The sequence below is a fragment of the Pteropus alecto genome, unplaced genomic scaffold (assembly GCF_000325575.1).
Source record: "Pteropus alecto unplaced genomic scaffold, ASM32557v1 scaffold121, whole genome shotgun sequence".
Classification (NCBI taxonomy): Eukaryota; Metazoa; Chordata; class Mammalia; order Chiroptera; family Pteropodidae; genus Pteropus; species Pteropus alecto.
Window position 1 is genome coordinate 9,252,307 of NW_006434369.1, and position 12,243 is coordinate 9,264,549.

A 12,243-nucleotide genomic window follows, 5' to 3' on the forward strand; every position below is an offset into this window, starting at 1 on the left:
CTCAAAATACATCATAATTTTACCAAAAGAGCAAAAAAAGAGTTTTAAGGTGAGTCATCGAGGTCGTAGCTCCCATATTTTATGACATAAGAAGAACTGAATCTGCACTCCGACAAATATAAGCTCTCACCCTTGCACACTTGCATCAGCACAATGGTATCCAGGATAATACTCGCATTTTCACGTATTGACTTTGGCGAAGTAGCCAGTGCTTCGGCATCTCAATGTCTTTCTGTTGGCTCGAGAATCTACTGGAAGTCCCCAAATATTTTTCTTTCAGATTACCTCAGTTCTGCTCTGCAACAACAGCTTGGATAAAGTTCACAAGCCACGCTAAACATATGTACAGTAAGAATAATAAGGTAGTCTCCATATACAGAGTATCAGTTCTTACATTGACATATCTTTTTTGGCCTATGAATCTGACCAAGCTGCCATCATTGCTGTATAGTGATATGTACCCTTATAAAAACACATGCTATTTATACCTGTACTTGACATATCCTCTCAAGCTTATTCGGTATTCAACAGCATTTACAATTAAAAAAAAAAAATTCTTTGCTGCAAATTAAAACAAAGATGTATTCACATAGTAATCTTTTGTGTAAATTTCTTCCAACATGACAGTGTAAGATCTGAGGTAATTCATAAGGAAAAGAATGTGCGGATGCTTCCAGTACAGACTTAAGCCCCGTTTGGCCTAATACTGTCTCATATCAACAAATAGAAATTATGATGAATGAAAATTATATGGTGTTTATGAAATACAAGTAACACTGAATATCTTTCTCATTTTTCACACCAAAACATCTATTTATAATTACTTGTTAAGAAATTTAGAAAACAATAGTAATTTTTGAGAAACTGACAATTAGAGCAAATCTGTAGGTAATTATTAAATACCTACCATAAACAGATACATTTTCTCCTCTAAAAATATTGAACACTTATAATTATAGCTTATAAGAATAAAGTACTCTTTCTTCTTAGTAGATATTCTAAGTCTGTGAATCACTGCAAAATGTACATGCCAAGAAAACACCTGAATTTATTTTAATTTAAAATGCATATATTCAGCTTATCCAATGATGGAAGGTAGGTCCCTTACCAAATTCCCTGCATGAGATCTCATATAATCCTCACGCTGACTTCTAAAGTTGACATTATTATACCTATCTTATATATCAAGAAATTGAGGTACAGGAAAGCCCAATGACTTTCCCAAGTTTAGAAAGCTCCAAGGCAGAGGAGGAAGGGTATAATCTGACACTGTCTGTAGAGTTTGTGCTGGTAGCCAGCCAGCATAAATGTGACCACTTTCTATTTTTCATAAAGGATGTATTTCCCCTTTGAACAAAATTTTCCTCATTTATTAAATGAGGAGATGAGAGGAGTTATTTGCTTTCGATATCAAAAATTCAATAATTCTTAAAAATACACATAAGACTTAAAAAAAAATATTACCTAGAATCAAACCTCATAGCTGACTAATCCAATGTTTCCAATCTCTGTTTAACAATCTGATTCACATATCATCCTCCTTCAGTTGCAGTTGCTAGGCCGTGAAAATCAGTCCCAAATTCCAGCATAGCTAGAGATGCTGACAAGCATCAGCCTAATTGTGCTGACTTGGGCTCCTCAGGGCTCCAGGAGGTTTAATCAGTACCCTGTGCTGATTTCTGGGCAGGCCTGGCATCTGTGGAGGGCCCAGCTAGGATCCTCTGTGAAGAAAGCTGCTCTCCATGCCCACTTCTGCTAGAGTCCACCAGGAGTAAAGGCAACCACAGGACAGCCTGAGACGTGTGTCCTTTCCCTCGAAGAGTGTGCATCATCATCTGCAAATATCAGACATTTTTTTTTGCCAGTTGACAGACTATCTTCTTCAGAATGGACAAGAATATCTTTACTTTTTCAAACTTTTAGACAGAAAAATTCATGTAAGCTGTTAGAGACGATCTGCTTGGTTTATTCATTATACTTCTACTTTGCCTTGTTTTCCTGCAAAGCAAAATGTTAGAAACATTTTAAACATAGCCCAGCATTTTTAAAAAGGGTGTAAGTTGTTTTCAACATAGTCACACATAAAGATCTGATCATGGTCTTGCATGTGGTTGGTGCTTCATAAGTATTTGTTAAATGACTTATTATCTGATTACAAACTATTTAAAATCATTGAAAATATCTAATAATCAGTTCTAACATTTTCTCAGATATTACTGTGTACCAGGAATTGTTACTTTTACATATAGTCTGCTTTAATTTTCCCAAAAGCTCTCTGAGTTAAATACTTAATTTTTGCCCTAAATGACAAATGAGAAAATTGAGGCACAGAAAATAATTTGACAATTAGCTGATAAACTGTCTACTGGGATTTGAATTTAGGCAATGTTTCCATATGCAATATGTTACTTCTTTCCTTATGTAATACATAAAATAAGAATCAAAACTTAAGGTTATATTTTGATTTGACAAACAGATAAACTACAAAACATCAGAACTATCTATACTAATAATATTGTTGCAACGTGTAGATTATGGACCTTGAGCTTTTTTTTTTTTTGCAAATTTATTCTCTCCTATCCATATCCCACTGGGTAATAAATTTGTGAGACATTGGCAACAATGGGAATACAATCTATGGGCACTAAGATAACCCTGGAACAGAGATTGAACTAAAAGTTCAATCACGCTGCAGCTGACAGATCTAAGGGCCCTTAACTCTAAATCATTTACAAAGACATTTAGCATATATTCTACATGGTGCAGACTTATTTACATAGCAACAATAAAAGCAACAGTAACAAAATCTTGAAGTGTTTCTAAGAGAAAATAGTGAGTCTGCCATGAAATATTTTATCTATTTCAGCTGCAATTCTAAAGATTATATAATCTACCTATAGCAGAGACTTTAAATGTTTTGACGCCTGAATCCGCTTTGTCTTCCAAATCCCCCGTTTTTTGAAGGATTTAGAAAAATGACAACAAAGAGTTCACAGGGATTTGTTTAGTTACAAAACAAAACAAACAAAACATTTTCCAAGATGGGCCCCTGGGGTCTCTGTGTCAGTTCTGATCTTTATCTCCATTTAAAAAATCTTCAGAGCATTGACCTGGAGGCATTGAGGGTTGCTTGAGCATCAGAGAGGACTGATGTACCATGTACCAAATATTTACAACTATTTCAAACAGGCTGAGACAAAGAAAAAATATATTTTATTAAGGATTTAACTTAATGGTCATTAACAAATGGAAGTCATTAATAATTCGGTTCTAAAATTAATTAAAAAAACAAATTTTAAAATTTATTATTATCCTCATAGATGAGTTTTTGAAATTCAGTTTCTTATAATCTACATTACGAATTCAAAAGGTTAGAGCCCCCTGTAGACTATGAAATGAAGCAAGTTATTGTATTAGATAGTAAACTTTTAATGAAGCTGGATCTTTCAATTATTATGATTGTACATGGTTAGTTATATATAAGGAGACTGCATGAAATTGTAAACTACTTCTAGGGAACCACTTTTAATGAATATGAGTGTCAAAGTAACAGAAAATGTCTTACTGTATAATGTACAAATATATTCCAAAATAACTAAATTCAAATGTATCAAAGGATATAACTACGGAATCAAAACCAGTCTTAACATTTGACCCATCTGGGCAAAAATAAACCTTGCTATTAGCAAAGAAAACTAAGCATGCCTGGCTAATTGATCTCAAAGCTGGCTTTTCTTTCCATGACTGACCTCCAGGAATGTAAAGCCCTGTTGTCTTTCACCTAACATGGTTCCTTAGATCTCATTTGGCAACATTCACAGGGAACTAAATGTACTGTCTTTCACGTAACTGAAAACGAATAAATGAAAGATGTCTGGTCTCAAGTAAAACCAACTACATAACAAATGTCTATTAGTCTTTATATCTTTTGAAAACCCACAAACTTATGGCTACCATAAAAGGTATCTTATTTTTCACTTTTTTATTCCAGAAACCAAAAGTAAGAATTAGAAGGTAAAAACGTTAAATTTTACATAGTTACCTCAATTGTTTTATTCTGAAATATGGAATCATTTGCTAAATAGATCAATGATTTGTTTTTCTCTCTTACTGCTTTTGTAAAATAATTTATAAATATTTTTATTCTAAATTTTTATCTTTGCTTTCTTTACATTATATTTAAATATGTACAATAAAAAAATAGTATAATTTGATGCACCTTCTAATTTAAATAATTTTCTTTTCTACCATAAATAATGAAAAGTTCCTCTATTTCTTTTTGGAAATATTTCTGAAAAGATCAAATTCAGAGACTTTATAATATTGTTACCATACCAGCGATCGGAGTTTGGGTAACACAAACTCCGGAGTTTGGTCCTTATCACTGATGAAGAAATGATTTTGCATTCAGTGACAATTATAAGAAGTATTATTTATTAAAGGCATGTTTTGAAGTAGAAGACGGGTCAAGCCTAAACCCGGCCATGTGGAAATGAGGATACGTACCCGGTGGAGTTGGGGGATAGGGGGTGGAGGGGGCCAGGGAAGATAGAGAGCTGTAACCCTGAGGGAAGGAGAGGTCTGAGTTATATTAGGGCCAGGATGGGTGGTTACAAAGGCGTTCCTAGGTGATTGGCACATGAAGTCATTTTGATTGATACTTGGCTGCTATATAACTCTTTACCTAGTTCGCATGCACTTACCCAGAATTCAGTCTGTTATAATTAGATTCATTAACTTCCGAGCATAAACATGGTATCATAATGATGATATAATGAGGCTTAGGTGTGAGCGGATTAGGGCAGTACCTTCTGCGCAGGTGTCTGTGGCTGGCTTAAACCAGCTATAGATTATGGCCCTCTTGTCCTTTGTCTCTGGGGATGCAAGAGGGATTCTCTAACTACCAATAAGGTGTTCTTTGGGCAGTCTCTAGGCTGGGCCTCTATTCCTTTATTCCCCTGTGGCTCATGTCTGATTAGCTACCTAACAGTATTATGTATGCTGTCCTCAAAACATGTCTATATCCAAAACAATGTGAATCTATGACCAACTTTCATCATTTCAAGCTAACTTTCATCATCATAAATATATGACAAAGACATTTTTCTGAATAATGATTGATAATTAAAACCTAATATACTTTGGAAATTTACATTTTATGCTTGATTAGAATTGTCATTTTAGATTGCCATTTTATCTCCTGCTATTTAAATTAAATATTTCTTTCCTAAATCTTTTCACGGCTCCTATTATATCAATTGTGAGTAAGAGCATAGAAAAAAAGTTATAAAATCTATTATCTATACAAATATGCATGGCACTGGACATACTCAAGTCAGTAGAAAATTTAAATGGAATGTTTTATTAATACTAAGTAGACTTTCACCTAGAAATGAATACAGAACAATCCAATTACCATAAATCATTACTGAAACAGCAGCTTGATACATTAGAAATAAATAGACCTAGTTTTAAATCTTAGCCTCACTACTTAACTAGTTTTGTAGCTCTGAGACAGTTTCTCAACCAAAGAATGGGAATAACATCATATAGTATTTGTTGTAATTGTTAAAATTAGAAATACTACATTATATATGTAATTTGTTCATAAAATATTCAATTATAGTATTGATGGGGCATGACTTGCCTACAATCGTAAAAAATTAAATCTATATAAATACCTTCTTAGTTTAAGCAAGAAAATTTACCTAATTTCAAAAATTAATATAATATATCCTTTTAAGCCAGAAAATTTTCACATTTAAAGCCTCATTCTAATTACCTCAATCAGTTACATCTTTTCAGAATTAGAGACATGGCGTAGTGGTATGGGAAATAAAATTTATCTTACCTAGATTCTTAACTTTCATTCTTCCATCATTACCCCAACATGTAGTCTCCACCTCTGTTGTTATCCAGTGCCTCAGAAGAACAAGTCTTCAGTGTGCTGAAATAAACCCTTAATTTCTAATGTAACCCTCAGATATTAAGGAATGAGGTAGCCCTAATGTCTCAGAGAACAAAAGCGAAGCCATAAGAAAACTTTTATTTGTCATAGATAGGCACCTTTTAATTTAAAAAAGGCCCAAACTGTAAAATAAGCAAAATGTGATTCATGACTTCGAGAGACACATGTGCTTGGTCTTTCTCCCTGATTCTAGAATGTGGGTGGATCCCTGATGGAGACTGAGGCTCTTCAAAGCTGACTTTGTGCTCTCCCAGAGCAAGATCCAAGCTGTTGGAAATGCTGCTCTTCAGAACTCGCTTCAGAATCAAGTGGAGAGAAGGACCGTTAAGCATTTCCTGCTGGCTGATCCAGATGTATTTTAAAGGATAGGTACGAATAATACTAGAATTTTTAATCTTGCAGTCTCCTCTGAAGATAAATGTTTCTACATATTTATGTCTGATTACACAAATATGAGCATTAGTTTGTGAGCCTTGAATTTCTACTAGCTGCTTGCTGTGAGGTTAATTCTGGTTTTGCACAAGAATTAATGGAGACATAAAATTTCTCTCACAATAGCTGCCTTTCTCTTTTCATAATCTCTAAACTTTCTCCCCCCGCTATTGGAAAGACAACTTACTTATTATATTTTATTATGATTGTTCTTTAACATTTCTTCTGCTGTGACTCTCCTGTAGTGCTTTCTTGGCTGCCATGATGAACCATGAAGGTTGACTTGTGTCCCAGCCCTCTCATGGCCATTCTCTAAGCTTGGTGTCCAGGGCCCAAGGGCCTCAAAATGTCCTCATTTGTCTTTATCTCGTTCAAGCTTGGAGTGCAGAAATCCCCGTTTTGAAGAACACTCTCATGAAGAAATAGAGCATGGCTATCTTTTACCTGAGTCTAAATAATGTATTTCTAATATCCCCAAAATGAGATGATGCTTTTGGTGGGGTGGTAAGGATGTACATACTGAACTTTGTGTAAATAAAACTTACATTTTTGATAGTTTATTTTTTCAACAAAGGTGTCAGAGTGTCTTGTTTTCCTGTTAAATTTTCTTCTCTCTCCAGTTAATCAAATCATCTTGGATGTGGATCCTCATGTATTTGGATCAACAAATGTCTCCTATAGTTTTATTGAGTCCATTAATTAAAAAGAAAATGCTTGGTAATGGATAATTTGTGCTTGTTTTTCATGGTCCCTGCATTATTTCCCTTTCCTCCTCACTTTTGCTGTTCTCTTATTGCCCCCACCTCCCCTCAAATTATTAGCACATTAAAGAAATAATGCTCCTTTTCCGGCATAACTCAGATCCACTGAGTGTCCTTTTCATGTGATAAGGCTAGACAGTTCTAATTAAGTCTATCCCTTGTTCTCCATATTATCATGGCTTTGTCAAATGCTTGCTAAATCCCCAAAATACTGTTTATTCTCTTCATCTCAATATTTCTTGCACCTTATGTGTAATGCTGCTGCATCATACAATCTTGGATCAGCTGCTGCACCAGCATGACCAGGATTCAAAATGTTGTGAGATGCAGCCTCCTTGTACATAAAATGGGAGAATATCTGTCTAGGAGGATTAAATGAGATTATGACACATATTACTAATAAATATTGGTTCCCCTCCACATCCCTGTATCATCCCTTCTGTCTGTAATGTCCTTCTCTTGGCAAAGTCCCCCTCAAAGCCAAGCTTAAATGCCACATAATCCATAGGGTTCCCTGATCAACTCAATCAACTTATTTGCACTATTACTGTTCTTGGCTCTACTACTTTTATGCCTCTTAAGATACTTTGCCTCTTGTGCTTACTCTTCTACTAGAACACAAGCTCCTAGATGGTAGATACCATTTAATGTGCATTAAATCTTCATCTCCGAAGTGCTTTCTAGATTGTTAGAGCTAAATAAATATTTGTTGGAAATTTGAGTGAATCCCTCTTTTCCATTTAGACTAGTTCCCTGACACAATTTTAAATTTCATCTCTGCTTTCTTTACTCTATTTGTTCTACTGCTTAGCAACATTTCTATTCTAAATCCCAAATCTCCTTCAAAATACATCAATTCCAAAATACACAAATTGTTCAATTACTTAAGACAATAATTTTCTTAACTCTTGCAACATTTAAAGTCTGGTATGTACTGTAGTATTATTTTCTAGGTGATATGGTGTTAAGTCTTAAGCAGACATGATCCTTCAGTATAAAAAGTATACCTTCTAATTTCTTTTGTATCTTGCATAGTATTGGAGTTGGTTGGTACTTAAACCATTATTTGATTTGGGATGGCTGAGTCTTCAGGTCCACCCCTGATTCAGAGAAAAGATAACACATAAGGGCAGGTTATGTCTTTGCTTTAACTCTATGCCTGCACAAAACTTTGTATGTGCAAGATTCTAGATGATCTATTATATGTAAGGGTCTCATTATTTTCAGATTGCATAATTAGAACAGAAAAATATTTTGCTATTCTTGCTTTAAACCTGTTCTCTCGTTTTTGTTGTTTTTTTGGTAATGATAGCGGGGAGTTACTGTCATTAAAATATTATATTCATTGAATATTAAATAGATAATTCTCCAAAGTCATGGTAAGTCACTCTGGGAGAAGATTCCTTAGATTTAATATGTTGTGTTTAGAATTTATAGGTGGTTTTGAAACAGAATTATTCTAAAATAGTCACCTTTTTGGAATTGCTTAAACTTGATCTCAAAATGTAATGTCACAGAGAGAAAAGTCGAAAAGAGCACTGATGTTATATTTTGACCTGAGCATGCATCAAGAAATATTAACTATCTTGACAGTCTTCCAACAAAAATGATCATACTCCATAATCCTTGTTAAACTCCATCATTTAAAATTCAGGTTAGAGATTAATAAGTGTTATACTATTTCTGTGAAAGGAAAATCATATTTCTATTATGAAAAAATGATACAGAATCTCTAAATAGAAGATACTGAAATTGTCTTACAGTGTTTTGCCAAAAACTTATCAAAGAGATTTGCTATGTCATTGAACTCTACTTCTTTATGGACCTGAGTCTTTCATAACAGTACTACAGAATAAAAGTCAAATGCAGTCTCCTAGCAAATCATTCGTATTTGAGAATAACAGTGCTCCTTGAGCAAAGACTCTGGAAAAACAATTCAAAATTATTCTCTTATATTTGTTCATGTGACTATTTCAAAATATAGTGGCACAAACTTTAGTAATGTTTCTTATTTGGCTGCGTATTTCAAAATATTTGAAAGCCACATGAAAGCATTAAAGTCCACAGTATTAAAGGTATACATATAATGTAATGAATCTTGAAAAGTCAACAGTATAAGATATCTTAAAGTATATTACAGAATTATGAAATGTTCAAGGGAGTGTCCAAGCATATCACAGCATTTAGTATGCGGTTAAATATAGGAATTCTTCAAATTAAGAAAATCTATCTACGTAAACTAAAAAAATCCTCAGTGCTGAAATTCGGAGCATTACTTTTGAATTAAAAGTTATGTACACTTAAACATGTTTATGGACTAAGAATATGCTTATTATACTGCTTTCAAATTTTAGGCCATAAACATATAATATAAAGGCATGACAGAGTTAAAACTTATTAATTTCAAGAAATTTGAGATAATGGACCTCGGTTTCAACTACTGTATTGATAGAGCAATGCAATTCCTATAATAGGAGTTTCCAGAATTCTTTTCAAATTTATCTTGGAATAAAAATGCAGTTTTATTATTTTTGAGAATTTTGTTACTTAATATGTGGAAAAGTATAAATGTAAATTGAAGCATTCATTGAAAGCATCACAGATCCATCAGAGACTGCTGGTGCTGGAGCACATCTTAGAGATCATAATTTAGATTAAGACATGCAGGCCAAGATAGCAAAATGGTGTCTCTTCGAAAGTCACAGACATGAAGGCATGAAGGAGGGGTCGGCTAGTAGCAGGTCTCCGAACTCCTTAGAATTCTTCCCCCATGCTCTGTTGTCTTATAAACTTCATATATCTGAAATCTTCATGAAGCAGGCTTTTTAAAATGTTAATGCATTGCCTTAATGATGTGCTAAGTGTTCAAATTCCGACATTAAAACATCTTCTCACAAATCTAGCATCTGTAATGCTTAGGTAATAATGCAAATCACTGCAGTGGTAATTGTGAGTTCCTCGCATCATTTTTCTGAATGAGTAAGGGCTGTTTAGCTTCCCAAGACAGGAAGGAATTATTGCTAAAGAGACACTTAAGGAATTTAGAAGTTTTCTAACTTATTTTACATTTACCAGAAATCATCATACCCACATTTAGGAACTCTGCCCATTTCAGGCTGTATGCTATAAATACTTACAGACAATGTTCTTAAATACTGACTCTTCTAATAAGTTAATAGTTACAGAATTACTCATCACAAATAGGAAAAATAGATCTCTTAGCTGTGTAAATTTTGGTGAGTTTCCCACAGTAGTAACATCACCAAGCCAGTTTCTTAAAAATAACAGTGGGGTGAGTGTGCAAAGAATGTAACCTAAGGCTATATTCTGAATGCAGATGACTGATCACTAAATGATATAAAGAAGGCACAACTAAAGCAATGATAAAGTCAGTAAACAATATTTTACTGAAACATTTTATAACACAGAAAATCTGTCTGAAGTGTAAAGTTACCATCTTACACAAGAAGGACAGACCCATTTTCAAAGACTAATATGAATACAATAAATATGGAGTTTACATATTAATTTATACACAGAAACTCTGCCCCACAGCCATAGAAATTTATACTTAACAGTGCAACATATAATTTAATCAGTTGATTTATTTGACAGGTTTTTGTTACTAAACACAAATAACTACCTGGTTTTCATATATATATATATATATGTATATATATATATAATATATATTTTATATGTATAGATATTCAACAATCTGTACAGATTCTAAACATAAAACTCCTAAAAGGCACAATTGTCTATACAACATGTACAAAAATGGCTGGAGCTGACACAAAACAACAATTATTGGTCAAAATTTCATGATTGCACAAAGATTAGTCATGAGTTTATGTCAGAAAAATGTGCTTTAAGGGAAGGGGGGTTTACAAAGAAACCTTGAAGTGTTATATAAAAAAACTCAAAAAAAAAAAAAAAAAACAAAACGAACAAAAAAACAAAGTAAAAAGCCACTAGGTTGCTATCACAAGCCTGTCCTCGTCGTCGTCACTACTCACGTCGCTGAACTGCGCAGTGGCCTGCCTGCGGGACAGGGCCATGGGCCTAGCCACTGGCCTGTCTGGACAGAGAGCCTGCTGGCCTGAGGGCTCTGTGAAAGCGTCAGGATGCACCTTTAGCAGAGGCTCTGATGTGGACGCTGGTTTGCCCTGAATGGAAGGGAGTTCATGCTTGGGCTTCACATGATTGACGGAGGCAGCCTTCCCTATGTCCATTTTACTTGAGCCATCAAGCCTTGCATGGTCTCTTGCAGGGGCAAGTGGATCTAGCACTTTTTTTGCATTTTCCCGGTGGACTTGAGGTGACCCCTGAGGAGACACGGTCCTGCTGCCCTGACTCACACTGGCTATGGAAGTTGGCTTGGGGAGCGCCTCACGTGCTCTGTTTTGGGAAGCTGGTATTTCAGGAGCTCCCTGTGCATCCACGGTCACTTGACTAACTGAGGGAATTAAAGCAGGCAATGCGATGTTCAAGATCTGGAGGCCAGGAATGTGTGCCTGTGGAGTGGGACTGCTCTGTGACGAAGGGTTTGCAGTCAAAACTTGCAGTCCGACAGCATTTAGAGCCAGCCCTGGCGGATGTACTTGTGGGGCCATGTTTGTATTGGAGAGGCCTAAAATATTGACGGTTTCCATGCTCAGTGATGAAAGTGACTGCAAGCCCGGGGTACTGAGGTTCTGAAGGCCTGGCACACGGATTTGGCCAATGGGAATACATGGCATGACACTGCTTAATTCAGCCACTCCAGCAGGATTTGTAGTGCCAGAAACTTCTGTGATTGTATCCCCAGGAGTGCCTACAGTTCTGTGAATTACATTGAAAAAAAAGGAATCGTATTGCATTGGCCCAGCTTGAATGGGTACGAATGTAGAATATGTGAGGCCAGCAGGTACCACGTGGATTCCCCCAACTGGAACCATATTATAAGGTGTCCTTGATTGCTGTTGGGAATGCAAAGGAAGGTGGCTAAACAAATGAGTCTGAGGAGAAGGCAGGCCTGGAGTCGGAGGGAGAGTTATTTGCGGCTTCTCTCCTTGAGTATCAGGCTGAGGTGAGGCCCCT

The 12,243-nt window shown here is 35.3% G+C and overlaps 1 protein-coding gene across 1 annotated transcript in view; it reads right to left on the reverse strand.

Annotated features, from left to right (window-relative positions):
• Positions 1-10,545: 10,545 nt before the first annotated feature.
• The window catches only part of HIVEP1 (human immunodeficiency virus type I enhancer binding protein 1), a 128,116-nt gene continuing 126,418 nt past the window's right edge, over positions 10,546-12,243 (reverse strand). Inside the window, 1 exon segment of the mRNA XM_025044916.1 lies at positions 10,546-12,241. Coding sequence (XP_024900684.1) covers positions 11,136-12,241 — 1,106 coding nt within the window. The 3' untranslated portion in view covers positions 10,546-11,135.